Below are 20,933 nucleotides of genomic sequence, written 5' to 3'. Positions count from 1 at the left end.
CCGTCAGAAAGCTGGTAATCCACTGACATATAGACATGGGAATAGAGAGCTGGTGTAGTTTAGTCTGTAGTATAGCTGGGATGATGATGTTGAAAGCCGAACTGAAGTCCACAAAAAGGATCCTTGCATATGTCCCTGGTCTGTCCAGATGTCACAGGATATGATGCAATCCCATGTTGACTGCATCACCCACAGACCTGTTTGCTCGATAAGCAAATTGAAGGGGATCTAGAAAGGGTCCAGTGATGTCCTTCAGGTGGGCATCTGCGATTATTATGATTGTCTTACAAATTGTCATACTTTTTAAGGTGTACGTACGCTTATGACAGATAGGCCTAGAAATCATATAATAAAATGGGGTTATATGATTACTTTTAAGGCTTTAAAAAAATATTGCACAGGGATAGAATTACATAAAAAGTAATATTTTATATGTTATATCATTTATGAAACCCAGACAACACTGCCAATTATATTACATTATGCAATAGTAATAATGTATACTGTATTTCTGTCCTAAATTCTTCACTCTCTCACATTATGTTAAGGCTCTCCGATAAAACCTAAAAGCCCTTATTTCGCATGAAGGAAAACATTTGAAATTCTGTGTGCATTTGAAAATATGTTTCTTTATCTATCACCTCGAGAGTATTTGAGCAAGCAAGCATCTCCTCCTGTGTGTCATTAACATTGTGTTTATGAGCCAAGATCATTTGCCATTGTGCAAATATAATTAAAGTGAAACTATAAAAATCCTCACTTGTATTTTCTTGGGAGTTTGGTGCCAACCTCCGTAGATGGTATGCCCATCAGAGCACTTTAAAGTGGTTCATCATAATGCGCTGCTCTGTTCTGAATGTGGCCGGTCCATTCATCTTAGGTGCTCAAATAATACAACAAGAACGGAATATGAGACACAAAAACACGTCATGGTAATCATGGTATATTTATATTGGCTTAAATTTCCCATATGTGGACACTAAATTGTGACTGGAATATGAAGTATGTAATGCAGCTATGTATGGCAAGCCACGACGAACTTGTGTCATAAAATGCAAAGCGGACTGGTACCTCTTCGCTTTCACATCGCACAAATCAATCGAACCACAAAAGGACCCACAAACAAACCATACTCAGACCACCATGGTCTGAGTACGGTTCGCTTTTGCGTCCTTTTAAGGGGGTCTGAGACCACTTGAGTGAATAAGACGTGATAAAATGTGCTCACCCAAACTCAACAAAGTTGCTGGTTCATGTTTTGGAGAAGAGTAACACTGAACTATGTCCAGCGCATTCCTCTGGAACTGGACCATGGATAGCTTGACAAGCACCGATGCTGCTGAATATGTTGAGTGTTGTTAAACTCACCGCTGAGTTTTGCGCAGAGAGTGTTCGGCTGTTTACCACGATTTTATCAAAATCATTTGGAAGGTCAGATAAAAGTGATTGGCGGGCTGCATCAAATCCCTGACTTACATTAAATAAAGACATTACATCGTACCGGGAGACTCTGAGAAGTGGTTGTATGCAAGAAAAACTGATGTATTCTGTAGAGTAAAATATAGAAGTGCAGGTACTGCATACTGCTGCGTACCACCCCACTTCAAGCACTGCATATAGTACTGTAGGCCTACTTCCTTACCACATCACATAATTTTTGGATGTTTACAAATATGTTAACGCTTTACAATCAGGTTTAATTTGTTAACATAAATTACAATTAACAATACTTTTACACCATTTGTTAATCTTGGTTAATTGCAACATTTACTAATAATTTTGTTTTTGTATATTTTAATATTAGTTAATACAATAACATGAACTAACAATGAACGAATGTGTTTTATCTATTCACAATGACCAATGCTGTTTAAAAATATTGTTCATTGTTAGTTCATGATACCTAATGCATAAACTAATGCCAACAAATGAAACCTTATTGAAAAGTCCAAAAATACATTCTCCTATCTTAGCTTAATATGCAGAGACAACTATAATTAAGCCATTTGTTGGTTGATTTCCCAAAAAGTGTAAAACACTGCTCTGTGGCGCTATAAAACATTGCCTTGTTTTGTGTATCCTGACTAGTCCAACACAGAAGCATTGGTTCAGTTTTGGGCAGAACAATCTGTTTGTCCAACCTATGACATAAGGGAGAAGTGTTTGGGAAACCTATTTGCCATGTTTTGTGTTCCTGCATGGTCTGATTTTATCATCCTTTAACTTAACCTTAATTATAAACATTACAAATTTACACAGAGCTATTAAAATTCTTTAACAATAAAATTAATGTCAAACTCAAACAGTTCCTCCCATTTACAATCTTACAAAATGCTTTCAAACTGGATTAAAGAACAAATCAAAACTGAACCAAGAAAGTAAATATGTTGTGTGACATTATATAATCAACACAAGAATGATATGACTGTATGTTCAGAATAACAGTGCATTAACTTTTTGACTTCCACATATGATGATCCCCTTGCCAGGGACCCTCTTCCTAATACATAAAGGCAGGTATGTATTTTAATGAATAAAGATCCATACTGTATATACACTAATAGCGTGATATTGTGAAGATAACATGTTGTTTGCAAATTAAATAATTGGCTTTTTATTGTCACTGTATTAAAGCCAAAATAAATTATAAAAATATTATCTGAAAAACACTATATTGACAGCATATTTTTCCAGCCCTAATTTTGCAAATGTATAAACCTGAAGAAAAACTTGTTTAATTGCAATTTATCTGTAGTAGCCTAATTTATTTGTAATATCACCTTTTTACTTTTCTGCTGACCTCATAGCACCACTGGGGTTCCCCGGAATCCACTTTGAAAGCCCCTGCAGTGATCTTGTTTCAAGAGTTTTGCACAAAAAATATCTTGCATTGTAGGTTCAAAGAGTTTTGGGAGAGGAGCTAAGGTTAACACAAGAGATTTTGGTAAAACACCAGACTGTTTTAACATGCACCGTTTCACACATTCATTCTCTGACTGCTAATGAAACATTAAAGTAAATAAAGACATAAGGAGAACCTGAAAACCTCACAATGAGGAAAGGTCAACACATTTTCTGAGAGAGAGACAGAGAGAGGAAGCAGATAAAACAGAGCTGTCACTCAAATCATTTTGTCTTTGTCAAATACAGATGAGTCTGCTTATTTTGCAGACTGATAGTGTACCCTTCACTCTCAGACTGTGCCAAGAAAAGGTTTGTTTAGTTAGAATACTGGGATTAAGGACTTTGGTTTTCTTTAATGCATTTTTGTAAGTGGTGACTGATCCATTAACAAGATATGATATGGAATCATCTCTGTAAGCGGAAAAGATCTTAAATAACAGGATGTTATTTTCATTCATTACAAATACTGATATGACAACAATAAAAATCCACTCATGAAAAATGAGTAGCATCGTGACATTGAGATGCAGGTCACTTTCTCTCAACATTTTCCTCTTGTACCCTTAGGGTTGCACATTTTTCACTTCAAAGTGCACTTCGGCAAAGTCCACCTGCTGCCAGTGGCCCTGTGCCCACCGTCTGTTGAGTCTTATTTGTGGGCCATGCCTGTTCCCTAGCTGGCTACATCCATGTGCTCATCCTCTCTCACTCCATGGCAGGTCTTGGCACCATGTGTGGGGTCTGTTTACATCATCTCTGGTGGGTAGCTGGATACAAAAGTGCTGTCATACCTGAGTGTAGAGTTCCAAAGCCATTTTGGATCTTCATCTTAAAGCTGAAGTGAGTAATCCCATTTTTATATGCAGAGACAACTATAAGTATAAGCCATTTGTTGCTTGATTTCCCCAAAAAGTGTAAACAGTGTAATTCTGTGGTGCTTTTAGTACATTGCTTTGTTTGAGCATCCCGATTAGCCTGACACAGCAACATTAGTTCCACCAAGGGGCATATGTTTTTGGCAGGCCTATCTGCTTACCTGACCAATGACAGTGGTGGGAATTATCATAAAACCTATTTAAAACAATTCCGTTTGATGACGCTTGTGATGCAGAAATCACACAGCTTTAAACTGACTGTGAAGGGATCAACAGTGGAACTTTTTTTGGAAAACTCTTTCCACTGTCCCCATCTCCATGGGTCTCAATATGATATACATTATACTGCAGATGAGCTCTGTTTACATAATAATCAGACAAAGGCCATGTGCTTGAGGCTGTTAGCAGTAGCGCAAGCACTCAAAAGAGGTATTTGCCAACTGGTATTCTTTGGAATATTTTTGTGTTTAGCTTTTTCGTGAGTTAATCAGACAATAATTTTCTTAAATCTGTTTCAATGTTTTGTCCACAAATTTCAAAAGCAACGAGGTGTCTTTGTATCCCACAAAGATGAGACTTAGTATATCCTTGTAGAACATATGAATTAATTATTGAAAAAAACAACAACAACAAAAACTCATAAGGCAAAAAAAATAAATAAATAAAATAATAATAATAATAATAATAATAATAATAATTATATATATATATATATATATATATATATATATATATATATATATATATATATATATATATATATATATATGTACTTTGAATAGTACTGTTTTAACTAACTAAGCATTAGGGCTCTACCTTGCCCAAAAGCCCAAAACAAACAGAAAGAAAAATAGAGAGAGAGTGGGAGAGAAAGGATAAAAAACGCCTCCAATCTGTGTTTTTGTGGCTGTTGCTGGTGGCTGATAGGTGTTGGGCTGAGTTTAGGGGGAGGGTTTTAGAGGGAGGGACAATGTCATCAGGATTTGGGAGGAGATGATGAACCTGATTCCTCAGGGAATGATGTGTCTCAACAGCCTTGCATCTCTTTACAGTCATGAGCATGACAAATTAACTGGAACTGTCAACACTAGCTCTTTTTGGCAAAATATTAGTGCTCATTATGGATGAAAAGTGCTTAATTTTGTTGCCGCATTGGAATACTGTCATACCAAAGGTGTGAGGACTTTGGAAAAAGTTTTATGCATAGCTGCATTCGAGGATCTCAGGTGAGTTTCTGAGATGTCAAACATGTGGTGTCAGTTTGCTAAACTTCTTTGCTTTATGTGTCAGTTAGTGGATGTTTGAATTTCAAAGATCATGATGGTGTTGTGTTTGAGTTAGTGTAATTTTATAAATCTTGTTATCTTTTTGTTATGTGAACCATTTATGTTGGCTACTGTCAATCTGTTTCAAAAAGTGTAGCGGTGACACAAATGTAACTCTCCTTTTAGCCTATTATTTTCTTTCACCAAATACAGATAAAAGTATTTCCTGGTGCCAAACTAGAGGGTGCTATTAATATGTGCAAACTGCCAGTGTACTTCACAGGTCTTTGTATGTTGTTAAATGCAACATTTAAAAAAAGAAAATAGTCAACTATTTCAACATACAACTATTTGTTATTTAGAGGGCTTAATTGTATATTTCCCAACTGCCATTTACAACAGGAGCTAACCTGTTTTACTCAGCACATAGCTGGGACCTAAGGTAATCGTGGTCAATATGACAAATTTGCCACTGATCATTTTCACATGCCAATGAGCTTTGTGGCATACTTGCGGCATATTGTCCATTGTTGCCAAAAGTTTGCTGCAGGTTCACCACTACCGGTGAAGAGCTGCAAACTTCTGGCAACATTTGCATGTCAAAATAATGAGTAGTAAATTTGCAGCCAGAACTCTACATTATTTTTAGGGTTATCATCTCATCCATGAAGGCCATTAACCCTGGAGAAGTCATTAAAAAGTTGATTACATATTGAAGTATAAGCAAATTACATATTGAGTATTTTGTGAATATCACACATAGGTCCATCAACAATTAACGATAACAAGGTGGACACCTGAACTGTCCAGGACCACTTAAATTGGGACTAAGCTATTTGTCTAAACTCTCCATTCTCTATAGTCCTCCTAGTAATTAAGATAACTGCTTCCCTGTGGCACTTAGGTGTGGACATTAATGAATATTTGTTTTTTTTCTTCGTCACCCCATACATATCAATTTATGTAATTTTCAAAACAATATTGATGATATATAATGGAGAATATAATCTATTATCAATATAATATATTTACAGTGATACTTGCAAAATGTATTTTGCAAAATATATTTTTATTGCTAGAATATCTCATACATACTATAACAAAATATAATTCACAGTCGAATATTTAATTTTATAAAATAAAACAGGGCTTACCAACACATATATGCACATACTGTATATTTCAAAGAGTCATTTTTTAACAGGCAGTTAAAGATGAAGTTGCACGTCATTCGTATTGCACCAATATGGTTGAACTAGTTGTTCTCTTGAACATGACGCATCCATGGGCATGTTGATGCTTGGCTCTGGCCACAACTTTTGCAAACAATAAACCAAGCGAGACAGCCAGCATAATCCTGGTGGTTCCAACATAAATTAGTGACCATAAACCATACACCACAAATCATTGTGTACAGGAGAAAGTGCTAATCATAGTAATCCTGTAGAGTTTGTTAAAAAAGTAAATTAAAACATTACAATATTTACAGTACAATGACTGAAGATTACAGTTTTTGGCTTACTTTGTTTTACAGTAGCGCATATTTTAAACATATGCTATAGTTGGCTTTGATGTTACTTTCTTAAATTAAAACTCTAAATACTTGCTACACTTAAGGTTTGGTTCATTATATAATGCAGTACCATTACAGGAAGAGTGCTAGTGTGCTAAGCTTTTCACATTATCCTTATATGTCATTTAATCTAACAAAACTTGCAAAGTGAGATCTGATAGTGAAATATGATCTGAGAGTCTCTGCTGCCTGGCTGAGCATGTGGTGGCAGGTAGTTGTGAGAGTGTAGGCTGGCAGCACAACCTACTGCTAAGGGATTTCACAACTTTTACCAGCTGGATTTAAGAGGCTTTTAAAGAGGCTGAAAAAGTGTTGTTGCTATACGGAGAAACCCACGGAGAAACAAAAGTCTTCTTTTCCTTTTAGGCCTTACCAGTATGTCACAGATGAATTTTCAATTTGTGCCTCCATCTCTCAGTACTTTCCATGAAATATGGCTCCCTGAATACCCCCCAAACCAGCCTGATCTCACTTAAAAATCGGCAAGTGTGCCGATATTTCTTTAGCCAAAATCAGTATACGTTGACAGAATTTTTAAAACACTATTCCCAGAGGCTAAAGCGGTAAGTGTTTTAGAGCATTTAAACAAGAGTGACATCCATTTATATACAGGAGACTGAAGCCAGTTGTAAAGAGAATTGTTTTCAGCTGTAGGTCTCAATATGTAGGTGTAAAACAGTGAAGAGAAATGCTTATTTTATTTAATCCACCCCCCCAACAAAAACCAAAATCTAACCCTAACCATTAGTAGAGACAAATTGCAACGTTAGGGATAAAAATACCAACGTCCTTATCATGCTTATGATTGTTTACACAAACATGATTACCTCCTCATTTGAATAGGGATTAAACTGTGGTCTCCCATGCAACTGAAGCAACATGCTACCAGTTGCACCACGAGGGAAAGTGAACTGTTGTGGAGCCGTTGCAAATATGTCCTATCTCCCATAGGAGATATGGGAGATAGGACATGACATTGAGTCGGCATACTGTTGCCAATCCTAGTGTACCGGGACTTTCGGAAACAGCATGCTGATTTCCTGTGTGATCATGTTGCCCATACACCCAAAGACAAAGTGAAAGATAGAGAGCGATTTATGGCTTTCATAATTGTTATCATACATATAGATAATTATACAGGTGACTGCCAGAGAATTATACTACAATTATGTGTAAAATAATTATCAAATTGTTCTTTTTTTCTCTCTCTCTATAAAATGCCACAAACTAGTGTAACTGCAGTTAAATATGCTAAATGTAGATGACTGGCTGACTGGCTAAACCATATGAAAATGTGTCACCTGTTTCAAACAGGTCTAGAGCTCTTTCACATGATTAAACAATATAATGTAGCTTGTCATGGCATGTCAAAACGGGATACAAAATACCTGACTGTTGCCTTTTACTGGGTAAAACAGACAATGAAATGAGTGTGTGTGTGTGTGTGTGTGTGTGTGTGTTAAACTTTAAGTTTTAAGTTTTTATACAATGGTCTTCACAAGTTTACTTTTACATATCTGCACAGCTTCTAGACAAAATACAGAATGGTCCACCTGTCAGAAAATGGAGTACCTTAAAACACATTCTTTTTTTTGTGTTTTTCTTCAGGTCTGCAGGTCCATGTTGGGACAGTGAGAATGGCCTTCATAGACACAGCCATAATTCTCACTGTCATAGCAGTCCTGGGAACCATAACCAGATGTCATGGGAGCCTGGTTAAAGACAAATCGCTGCTGAGGTTCACCCATCATTTTTATAATGCCAGCATTTATGAGAACTCTGCCCCCAGGACCTACGTGGAGAGCCTAGTCCGAATGGGCATCATACTATCTGATCCCTTCTGGGGCATCAAGTACAAGATTGTCGCTGGCGATGATGATGGCCTTTTCAATGCCGAGGAGGTAGCTGTAGGAGATTTCTGTTTTCTGAGAATTAAAACCCGAAGCAGTAATTCAGCAGTGCTCAACAGAGAGGTACGAGACATCTACACTCTTACTGTTGAGGCTACAGAAGGCACCTATGACAACCAGGTGAGAACAAAGGTATCGATCCAGGTGCTTGACACGAACGATCTGAAACCACTCTTCTACCCTGCCTCTTATCATGTGCAAATCAAAGAGGACACACCAATCAAATCAAGCCTGGTGAAAGTGAGTGCTACAGATGCTGATATTGGCAGCAATGCAGAATTTTATTACTCATTCACGACTAGATCACACCCGTTCGCTGTTGATCCTTTCACCGGGACTGTTACGCTTGTCAAGAGACTTGACGCAAGTCAGAGAGACCGGTATGACCTAACTGTTCTGGCAGAGGACAGGACAAAGAAAATCTCTGGTGTACAGAAGTTCGGAAATGTTGCAACGGTTGTTGTGACCGTTCAAAAGGTTACAGAAAACTTTACCCTCACCAGAGCATCAATTCCTCTAATGGATGATGACAAAATAAGTGTGAACATCAATACAGAACCCAAGGAAAAGGAGAAAGTGGCATCTATAAGAATGGTTGAAGGGGATCCACTTAAATTCTTTGAGATTATTCCATCTGCTTTGCAGCAGGATGGTGGATTTCAACTGGTCTCAACAAAATGGATTAACTGGTCTCAAAACCCATTTGGATTAAACATTTCCCTTCAAGCCAAAGACAATAGTAACCCCCCTTTGCTAACACCAGTAAAACATGTGCACATCCCTCCTCCTCAAATTAAACCACTAAGGTTTGATCAAAAAAACTACCATGTCACCCTTAGCGAATTTTCTCCACCAAAAAGTCACATACTTAGAGTATCTGTAGGTTTGAGTTTCAGAAACATCACCTTCAGCATCAAAGAAAACTTAGACAGCGATAAATTCATAATCAGTGCCAAAACTGGTGTCATTGTAACCAAGCAGTCTCTTGACTTTGAAAAGCAATCTCATTATGAGTTCGATGTCACTGTTAATGATGGAGAAGCAGTTACCCATGTCATTGTAGATATAATAGATGAAAATGATAATGCCCCTAGTTTCACAATGCCTTCATACCAGGCTTCTCTGCCTGAAAATGTTCCAATCGGAACAAGCATTTTGACTGTCTCTGCCATTGATGTGGACAAAGATAACAACGGTTTTGTCACCTATGCAATAGCAAACACAGGTCCCGTGCCTTTCAGTATAGACCCATTGATTGGTGTGATTTCTACCTCTGAGGAATTTGATTATGAACTCATGAAGAGATGGTACCACCTGAGGATCTGGGCCTCTGATAGTGGCAGCCCTTTTAGCAGAGTGAGCGAATGCTCTGTAACCATCACCATGACCAACATCAACGACAACATTCCAGTGTTTGAGCGGGTGGCGTGCAATACCTCCATACCCCGAGACTTTGCTGTGGGGAAGAGTATTGTAGAAATGTCAGCACTCGATCTGGATGAGCTACAGCAGATTAAATACAGGATAGAGTCTGGGAACGATGATGGATTGTTTGCCATTGACCCCGTTTCTGGCATCATTAAACTTACCAAGGCCATCCCCTCAAATTATGGAGACACTGAAAATTCTGTTTATACACTTAAAATAACAGCAACAGATGGAAAATATAGTGCTGACCTCAACACTGTAACTTTGCGTATCACAGGCAAGGGACAAGGTGCCACCACACATTGCGAGGAGACCGGAATTACTAAGCAGCTGACAGAGAAGCTTATTAAATCATTTAAGCCTTCACTCACTGTCAAAGAGGAAGAGTCTATCTCAGATGTTCACATCATTAACCACCACTCTCCAAAGTTCGTTGTGGGCACACCAAGCTCGATTGACATTAGGGAAGACTTTGCTCTCAATAGATCGGTGGTACAGTTTAATGCCACTGATAATGATTCTGGATTTAACGGAAAGCTTGTCTACGCAATTTCCAGTGGAAATGAGGATGGATGTTTCACTATTGACATGAACACAGGGGACCTGAAGGTAATTTGTGCACTGGATCGAGAGCAAAAAGAATTTTATATTCTGAACATAACAGTGTACGACCTGGGATCTCCACAAACCTCTACATGGAAATTTCTTGCTGTTAGTATTTTGGATGCAAACGATAATCCACCATTATTTTCGCAGCCGAGATATATTGTAAGTGTCCCTGAAAACATAGAGACTGACAAGAGCATCTTCAAAGTCAGTGCATTGGATTTTGACCTTGATGACAATGGAGCGTTTACCTATTCCCTGTTAACCTTTACTGATTTGTTCACGATAGACGAAGTCACAGGGGTAGTGAAGGTAACTGGCCATTTAGACAGAGAGAACTTTAGTAGATATGACCTTAAAATTGAGGCCAGAGATCAAGCAAAACAGGACCCTCAGCTTTACTCATTTGCAGATCTAGTGGTTGTACTGGAGGATATCAATGACAACCCTCCTAAGTTTGTACCCACAGTCTACAGGATCAAGGTTCAGGAGGATGTTCCACCAGGCACTGTGCTTTTATGGGTGGAAAGCTTTGACTTGGATCTGGAAAGTGGAGGACTCATCAGCTACAACTTGAACAATGAAGCCGGAACGTTTTTCCTGGATACATCCACAGGCGGCCTGACTCTTGAGCGTGAACTGGACTTTGAAAAACAACAGTTTTATAACCTAACTGTTCGAGCTGTAGACCACGGAAAGCCCCGGTCTTTATCGTCTTCATGCTTCATTGAGGTCGAAGTGCTAGATGTCAACGAAAATCTAAATCGGCCTCTCTTCACCCTTTTTGTACATAATGCAACAGTAAAAGAGGACGCTAAAATAGGAACCTCAGTCTTAACACTGACCGCTGTAGATAACGACCTAGGACGAGATGGAGTAGTGAGATACTACATCCATGATGGCTCAGGGCTTGGCGTCTTCACAATTGATGAAGAAACAGGTACAGTATGTTTCTGGTTGCAATATTTCAAGTTTGCTTCACTCAGGTAAAGAAGATACCTTGTGGATATTACTGACCTTCACTTTTACCTGCTTTCCGTATGTTGGGTCAATATTCCATGCTCAAACATTTACAGTTTTTAAAGATTGTAAAGACAACGTGGTACATAACAGTTATCTGTCTCATATCTTATTGTTTAACATTTTTGGTATTTCTAAAACCCACTGCTTCAACATCTGTGACACTGCATGCAACTTAACATTCTTCTTTGGCTACATTATTGGATTGAGTGTTGCAGTACTTGAACACCTTGGGTTATGAAGTGCTGGATTGATGCTAAAAATATAAATGTGTGGATACCTTATGTTTAGAATTTGGGGACAAAAAACATTGTTGGAGTAATCAAGGAACCCAGCCACATGGATGGTGAACATTAAACATAACTGCCTTTGGTTAATTAATGAAAACACATATGAATGATAATAGTTACGTTTTTCAGTGTAGTATGCCATATTATGGCCGCTTGCTTATTGTCGTCTCTTATTGATTCTGAATTTTATTGTATTTTTCAGGTGTAATCCAAACCGCAGGCCCTCTGGATCGTGAAGCTGTGCCACACTATTGGCTGACAGTTTATGTGAAAGATCTGGGCACTGTACCACTGGTATCCTGGACTGAGGTCTACATAGCAGTTTTGGATGTTAATGACAATCACCCTGAACTGTCTCAACCTGTCTACTTTGTCTCAGTGCAAGAGAATCTGCCAAAGGACAAATCTGTGCTCAAAGTATCTGCCACAGACTTAGACAAGTCCTCTGAGGGGAAACTAACTTTCCAGATCCTTGATTCACAGCACAAATATTTCACCATTGACACAAAAACAGGTAAACTCTTTTTCAAATGGTCCTTCATAAAGTTCTCATTCCTGAGTTTTAACTTATAGACCCTGTTTCCATCTGGTATTAAGATGCATTTTGGGTGATCTGATCACATATGGTCAGCCCTAAATACAAGTCCAAACAGGGTCTAAAGCGTTTTGGATCACAAAAACCACATACGAATGAATGTTTCGCTAAGCCGTCGTGTATGTGTCCTGGTGTTGTGTCGAAGTCTGTTCCCCCATTTTTCCCCAGTGAGTGTTCCCCGTATTGCTGTTAAACATTAAACATAGGGTGTAACAGACTTCGACAAAGGGGAAACATAGGGGAACAGACTTTGAAAAAGGGGAAACAGACTACGTCAAAAGGGAAACATAGGGGGAACAGACTTAGACACAACCCCCTATGACTGTTCCCCCTATATTTAATGTTTTACGGCGCTATGGGGAACACTAACTGGGGAAACATAGGGGGAACAGACTTCGACACAACACTGGTAGCAGTGAAGTGCCACCCCTCAGCTGTAAATCAACTACTGCGCTAAAACAAGTGTTTAAAATTTGCTGGTTCCGAGCGGATTTGAAAGGAAATAGCCATCCGATCTGAAAATTTTAAAAAGCTGATAAATACACAGTTACGAGAGCTTCATGGATCTTCTTTAGTGAGTCTGAAATCAAAACAGATGAGAAGCATGAACACCTGAAGCTCCTTTGATACAGAGTAATCCACTAAAATAACGAATAATTCTGCTTGACCTGTTTCGTTTGTGCTTAGATTAAATTTCAACCGCATCTTGGAGAAACAGAACGTTGTTTTTTCCCCCCGCTTTTCTGACTTTGTTGTGCTTTAATATCATGATGTAACACACTGACATGGTGTGTGATGTATGTCGCCATTAAACAGAGACCCTCCCCTCCAAATCCGAAAACAAGTGGTCACAGGAGATGCATTTAACTGACCAGGTGTAAACAGCGATGTGTCTCACGTGACCACATGTGATCGGATCACCCGAGATGCATTGTAATACCAGATGGAAATGGGGTCATGGAAATGCTGTAAAGTGACCTTTATAAATTCACATTCCACAATAGTTGTGATTCATATCATGCAGTAAAGAAATCTTTATTGATTTAACATGTCTGGGCACAAATTCTGTACAATAGTTGCATGCCACGTGAAGGGCACAATGAGTCGAGCCTCTAATTACTGTGAATACTGAGATCTGTGTGTGTAATTTTGGGGCAAGGGTGCGGATGATTGTTTAGCAGGCCCAGAGAGGTGCACAATCACAAAACACAACACCTCTGACCCTTTTGTAGCTTGGCCTGGCCTTTGAACAGTAGTTTGGCAATCTAGAACCGCATTAACCAGCGTTGCAAGCTTGCACTTGTCTTTACTAAGTCTTGTCTCTTTGTTGTTGCTTCTGCCCCACCCTGCGCTAATAGACAAGAATTACAAAGAAGGCAAAGGGGGGTTGGGGTGCATTATATAAAGGATATATCAGACTAAAATGCTCTTTAGACATTTGTTGGTGATTGAGAGTGGATACAAATTTAGATATTTTCTCTTTTTCATTGTAATGATGCTAACAAGTTTGGCTGGAAGGTTTAGGCAAAACCTTCTAAAGAAATTTGACTAGTGTGGCATTGAAACATTACTCTTACAGGAGACAGAAAGCTCTCTATGAATATTGTATGGATGTATATTCTAAGAGGATCAAGGAGAATGCTTAATTAATCATAAAATCAATGCTACATCTCAAGAGCCTTATCAGATGCAAAGACAGTAACAAATCACTCTTCAGTGCTGTTTACCATTCTTCCCCCAGGGCTAAAGGGACTGAAGTTCTCTGGAGTTCTCAATTGCTCCATGTTAGAACAAGACAGGCTGAGATGACTCATTACTAGAATGAACACTGTGACTAAGCTAACCGACGTAATGACTTAGCGCCACAAAACCGGGTGATTTATCAGATATTAACTATTTCTTGAAAGGGCAAATAGGTAAGATAAATAATTCTTGGGTGAGTTGAGAGTAGAATTCACATCATCAAAAGCCAAATGCTAAAAGGGAGATTAGGAGTAGAGCCAAAAAAAATTTTTTTTGGTGATATTTTGATATCTTTAAGGCACTGGCTGTCAAAGTTTTTCACGTGGTAGACCACTTCAAGACTTAAACAAAAATGGCAGACAACCTAACACCCAGTCTCAGTTAACGTCCTTTTCACAGATCCTGCCTTGAGCCACCAATCCGTAATTTTCTAGACCAGGTGTTGCTAGGGTTGGAAAAGAAAAGGGCTTAGCCCTCAGAGGACCTGGTAACGCCTCACAAGTTCTTTAAAACAATGACGGGTTGATAAAACCTGCCGAGTGACAACAGTCCCACCTACTGGCCGGAACAGGTAGTGCTCAACAGCTGGTTATAAATGTGAGGGCTTTAACCCAGCTGACGGTCATTCCTTCAGTGAACTTGAATGAACATGCAAGCAGTTATCTACCACGGCCAGCGCCTGTCGTGTTTTCATTACAAACAGATGGGACTACTGGGCAAACAAAGTCAAAATCATAAAACATGTCTTCAAAAAAGATTGGGGGCTTGGGACAGTACATAAGGGGCATAAGACCCCGAAGCCTCCCCCTCGCAACGCCCCTGTTCTAGACTCATTTTTTGTTCTTATTTTATTGACATTTGCTAGACTGCTACTTTTAGCTAATTCATCTAAATTAACATTATGTTCACTGACACATAACTGGAACTTACATTATTGTGAGACAACAGAAACACTTTATCAAAAATAATATGTTATTAAAATTAATGTTAAAAGAGTCCCAAAATGAGAATTCTGTCATAAGTACTTACCCTCATGTCGTTCCAAATCTGAATTACTTTCTTTTGACAGAACTCGCATTGTTTTTAGCGCTAAACAACGCAAGTTCTCGTGTGAATATGCATGTCACCTTGAATCAGCCTAACCGCCCACCTGTGGAAAGACTTCCATATCGTGCATGGTACAATGGGCAAACTAGGCAAGATGCATGGATTTTGAAATTGTCTTTAAAGCTTCTGAAGCAATGGTTCTCAAACTGTGGTCAGTGAAGGATTCAAAGCAGTCTGCAAGCTGATTGACTGATTTAAGAAAATATATTAAATAAGTAAAATAAGTAAAATAATGGATAAAAGCGTCTGCCAAATGCATAAATGTAAAATGTAAATGTAAACTGATGACAAGATTTTCACTGAAAAATCACTTACATTTTTGGTTGTTTCTCACCAAAACCGTATCATATGTCTTCAGAAGTCTTGGAATATGACGCATATGTAGCATGTACTACTTTTGATACTTTTTAAATGAGTCTCTATTATCTGCCATTGTATTAAAAAGTCGGATGGTACATTCTTTAAAAAAAAAGAAAAAAAAAAGAAACTGTGTTCAGCATAAGAAAGAAAGTCATACGGGTTTGGAATGACATGAGGGTAAGCAAATAGGTGTACTACTCCTTCAACTCAATCTGTTAATTATTTGTTATGAGTTGATGAATTGGTTATTCAGTAATTCAGTGTTGGTGCTTTTGTCAATTATAATTATTTTATTTAATATATTTTCTTAAATCAGCCAATCAGCTCGCAGACTGCTTTGAATCCTTCACTGACCACAGTTTGAGAGCCATTGCTTCAGAAGCTTTAAAGACAATTTCAAAATCCATGCATCTTGCCTAGTTTGCCCATTGTACCATGCACGATATGGAAGTCTTTCCACAGGTGGGCGTTAATGCCAAAACCACACTTTCTGGAATTGCTCGTACAGGATCACCTGCCTAAATACAAGCCATCGTAAAAGCCCAGCAGGGTTTGTTTTGAGTGCTGCACAGGTTGAAAGATGCCGTGGGTGCCTGCCTCCCTACCAGTCGTCTTCCACTGAAATGACACTCTCAAGTGTTTATTGCAGTGGTAGTAAACTGCTGTCACTTGCTCATTTTGTCTGCTCTTAGCCTGAAATCTGCTGTAGAGCCATGGAGCACACTTAACCTACCCCCTAACACTCAGTTGTGAAAAGATACTTTATCTTCAAACCTCTTATGCTAATTCACAACACAATGTTTTTCACACATCTCAAATGCAGTGGCTCTTAAGTGCTGTCTCATTTTCTCTCAGTTTCTTGGAAACCGGGAAGTCTGGTCATTTAGTATGCATCAGCCCCGGCTAAATCCTCATTGACACGGACTTGAATAATAACTGTTGTTCCCACAGCTTGAATGCCGCAGGTTGACCTAGAATAAACGGTCGAGCAAAACAAATAAAGCTTGAAAAACAAACTTGTGGGAAGAGAAAGTAAAATGGGGAGTCCTATGGTGAATGAACAGGTGTGCCAGCCATTTGAGAGTGCTGTCATTGATCAGCCTGTCTGTTCTTCCTCTGTGTTTGTTTAGGTGTGATCAGCACCCTTGCTGCCCTGGATCGGGAACAAAAAGCTGAGCATATTATTGAGGTTGGTTCATTGGCTTCCTTCTGTTTTTTAGGTCATCAACTGCAGGCCTGAGCCTTTCTCTGGTTGATTGCTGTGAATATATTTCTGTTTCTATTTCCAGTGAGTCACTGTGGCTGTGTGGAGCACGTGTTTACTTAAAAGACTGATTTTTATTGTCCTAAAAAAATAAACTTATAGTCCAATTGAATAGTTCTGATTTTACATTTATTTGTCCATTGAATTTAGCTGTAGTTTTTTTGGATTTGGTTTTTATAAAAGTGATGCATGTTATTGTTTTGATGATACTTTCTCCTATTCTAGCTTAAAATTAAGAGCTTTTTATAGAATAGTCTGTGATTAATGCTCTTGTGCTCTCCTGCTATGTTGTTTAGGTGATGGTATCAGATGAAGGGGCTCCTCCATTAAGCTCCACCGCCACTGTAATCATTGAAGTCCTAGATGAGAACGATAACAGCCCACAATTCAGCCATAAGCTTTTCCAGGTAAAGCTGCCTGAACGCCAGAGCTCGGCCGAGCTGCAGGACATCTACAGGATGGTGGCCCGCGATGATGATGTGGGGCCCAATGGCATGATCACATACAGCCTAGAAGACACCATTGAGGATCGTTTTGATATCCATCCCAAGACCGGGGTGGTTACAACTAGAGGAGAGTTTGTTCGAGGCAACTACAGTATTCTGACGGTATGGGTAACAATCATTCAGTTTGATTTCAATGAACTCTTTTTTTAAAAATAAAATAAAATAAAAATACTTCGAAATGTAAAAATGTGACTAATATATTCCAGTACATCTACTTATAAACTACAGTAGCTATCCTCCTAATTTCAAATGTCCGATACACTGGACATCAACAGAATTATTGCATTTTTGCCATGTAATAAGTTGCAAATAACATTGTTTCTTTCAAATTTTCACTAATTTTGAGACTGGGGAGGATAAAAAGAGGCATTAGTATTTTGAGAGTTAACAGAAAGGAACCAACTTCTTGCTTTATTTTCTACTACAATCTCATAGATAAAAGCAACAGACCAAGGCAACCCTTCAAGGATGTCTAAAGCCCGTTTGCATGTTGAATGGCTGCCCCAACCTGAACCCAGCTCCGAACTGCTGGCTTTTGATGAGCCCCCCTTCAACTATGTGGTCATGGAGACAGATCCCATCACTGACATGGTGGGAATCATCCGCACAGAGATTAATAAGAATCTTCTCTGGTTTGACATTATCGGTAAGCCAGACTTTATCATTTACCATTCCAGTGCTTCTACATACAATAAACATAAACAAGATGTCCTGAACTGGCACATAGAATATGGAGAATATGGAGAGGAACAATTTTTTTTAAAAAGTTGTGGAGAATGCAATTTTGGAATTAATAGCGTCTTGAATAGTACTGTGGCGTTCAAAACATTGCTCTGTTTGTTTGAGCGATTTGACATGTCTTCTGGCTTTTGTAATTCCATTTGGTTCTACTTGTGATGGAGAAATTACACACTTCACCTTAAATAATGGTTTTGTAATAGGTATAAATTATGCTTTAATATAAGAGATAAAGAAAGAAAATGAAAGAAAAACAAACTATTTTATTAGTGCCAAAAGGTTTTGAAGACACTAAATAATAGTGTAGTGCTGGTTATCTTGGGCACATGGTATAGTACAGCATGGAGAGGGTCTGCTGTCACTGTGATGCTATGGCTTTCCTCCCTTGTGATAAGATATGTGCCAGGAGGCATATCTTAGGGGAGACACATTTCCTCAGATGACAAGCCAGAGCACCAGAGGAGCTCCCTTCCTTACCGCTCCGGCATCAGTCTCTCACAGCCCGCACAAGCAGCACATATTCGCCTCCAGTTAAGGGCTGAGCCTGACCTTCACTCTCCTCCCTGCATTCTTACCTTCTGCCCTGCAGTCTCACTCAGAGATAAATGAGCTCCAGTGGAAATAAATCAAAAGCTTTGGTAGTAGGGAGGGAAAATGAATGGCAAGGCACAAAGTTCACCTGTTGGTTGTAGAACATATTTTATCTCTGCGTGCGACCACTAAACATTATACGATTATGGCTAAGGCCAGCATTAATTGGTATTCGCTACCTTACTCTTTCACAGTAGTAGATTATCTTTTAATCAGGATACCATGGTCAGTGTGGTTGAACTGACATTGTGATACAGCACATATTTATAAAATATCATACTTTTATACCTTCTGAATTTGTTGTGAATTATTTAGTAATTTCAAGTTTGATTCTGAACATTTGGGTATTTCTATCCAGAGCCAGCCAGTTAGAAGTTATGTGATTAAATAAATATAATTAAAACAATACAATTATTCTGTTAGCAATGAAGCCTTTTTAATTAGTAAAAAAAAATGATCAGTAATTAGTTATGGATTATTATAATGCATACCTGAATGGATAGATTTAATAATAGTTGATTATTTAATTTCAAATATTAAAGATATGCATAATATTCTATAATGGATTTACAGTAGACTTCAAATTATGTTTTAAAACAAGCAATACTTTATAACAGCCAGGTGATAAAAAAATAATGGAAAAATATTTATTTTGACAGAAGATTTACATGCATCCAAGGTCAAAAAACACTTTAATTTGCTCATAATTTAAATTGCAGCATTACCTTTTTTTCCCAGTAAAGCGACTCGTTCAATGATCCGTTCTAAAGGATTCATTCTAAACTCCTCCTTTCAGAGACCCTACTCTGCTCTGATTAGTCAGATGTCCCAGTCTGTTTTGATTGGTCTACTGCTTTGAGTAGTGTTTGAGGGCGGGTCAAAGCTGTTCGCGAGCAGCCAATGAAGACCAGAGACGGGTTTTTTGTTACCAAATTACGTAGGTTAGTACAGGAAGTAAGTCTGGAATTACTAACGACTCGTTTCAGGTGTTCAGAATCGGTTCTTTCTTTTGGGAGTCAATAACTCCATTTGTCATACACTTTGTTTTTTTAAACTTTGCAGACTTTTTTACATTCACAAACAGCTATATAACACACTACATGAAAGGTAATATTTGAAAAATAATAATAGGTGCTCTAAATTGTAGTGTAGTGTTTGTTAAAGTATAAATTGTGTGGTAACACTTTACAAAAAGTTTGTATTTGTTAACATAAGCAAACTACATTAGTTAACATGAACTAAGAACCAATAATATTTTTTCAGCACTTATTACTCTTGGTTAATATTAATTTCAACATATACTATTACATTTTAAAATTATAAGTTGTATATGTTAACATTAGTTAATGCATTTCAAACTAACATGAAACACCAACAAAAAATTATTATTAATTGTATTTTTATTCAGAAAATTAACACTAAATGGATAGTTCACCTAAAAATGAAAAATTTCTCTTTATTTTCTCACCCTCATGCAATCCAAGATGTGTATGACTTTCTTTCTTCTGCAGAACACAAACAAAGAATTTTAGAAGAATATCTCAGCTCTGTAGGTACTCACAATGCAAGTGAATGGTGGTCAGAAATTTGAAGCTCCAAAAATCACAGGCAGCATAAAAGTAATCCATACGAATCCAGTGGTTTAATAAGTCTTCTGAAGCGATGTAATCACTTTGGGGGAGAAACAGATCAATATTTAGATCCTTTATTCTAAATCTCCACTTTCACTTTCAGAATGTGAAAGTGAAAATGAAGATTTATAGTAAAAAAGGAATTAATTATTGATCTGTTTCTCACTCACACCTATTATATCACTTCTGAAGAAATGTATTTAACCACTGGAGTCATATGGATTACAATCATGTGCTGCCTTTATGTAAGTTTTGGACCTTCAAAATTCTGGCCACCATTCACTTGCATTGTATGAACCTACAGCGCCTAGATATTCTTCTAAAAACCTTTGTGTTTAGCAGAAGAAAGAAAGTCATACACAGCTGTGATGCATGAGTAAATGATGAGTGAATTAAAATTTTTGGGTTAACTATCCCTTTAGCCAAGATTAAATGTTGTAAATATATATGGTTCATTGTTAGTTCATGATATCTAATGCATTTAATATTGTTACAAATAGAACCTTATTATAAAGTGTTATCAATTA

The 20,933-nt window shown here is 38.0% G+C and overlaps 1 protein-coding gene across 1 annotated transcript in view; it reads left to right on the top strand.

Annotated features, from left to right (window-relative positions):
- Positions 1–4,859: 4,859 nt before the first annotated feature.
- Positions 4,860–20,933, top strand: part of LOC127413444 (protocadherin Fat 2-like) — a 53,016-nt gene continuing 36,942 nt past the window's right edge. Inside the window, exons 1-6 of the mRNA XM_051650601.1 lie at positions 4,860–5,005; positions 8,226–11,501; positions 12,074–12,385; positions 16,807–16,865; positions 17,237–17,548; positions 17,882–18,092. Coding sequence (XP_051506561.1) covers positions 8,255–11,501; positions 12,074–12,385; positions 16,807–16,865; positions 17,237–17,548; positions 17,882–18,092 — 4,141 coding nt within the window. The 5' untranslated portion in view covers positions 4,860–5,005; positions 8,226–8,254. The remainder of the gene's footprint in view (positions 5,006–8,225; positions 11,502–12,073; positions 12,386–16,806; positions 16,866–17,236; positions 17,549–17,881; positions 18,093–20,933) is intronic.

Source organism: Myxocyprinus asiaticus, chromosome 22 (assembly GCF_019703515.2).
Source record: "Myxocyprinus asiaticus isolate MX2 ecotype Aquarium Trade chromosome 22, UBuf_Myxa_2, whole genome shotgun sequence".
NCBI classification, from domain to species: domain Eukaryota; kingdom Metazoa; phylum Chordata; class Actinopteri; order Cypriniformes; family Catostomidae; genus Myxocyprinus; species Myxocyprinus asiaticus.
Note: the sequence above shows the minus strand (reverse complement) of the source record. Positions and strands in the feature narration are given on the sequence as shown.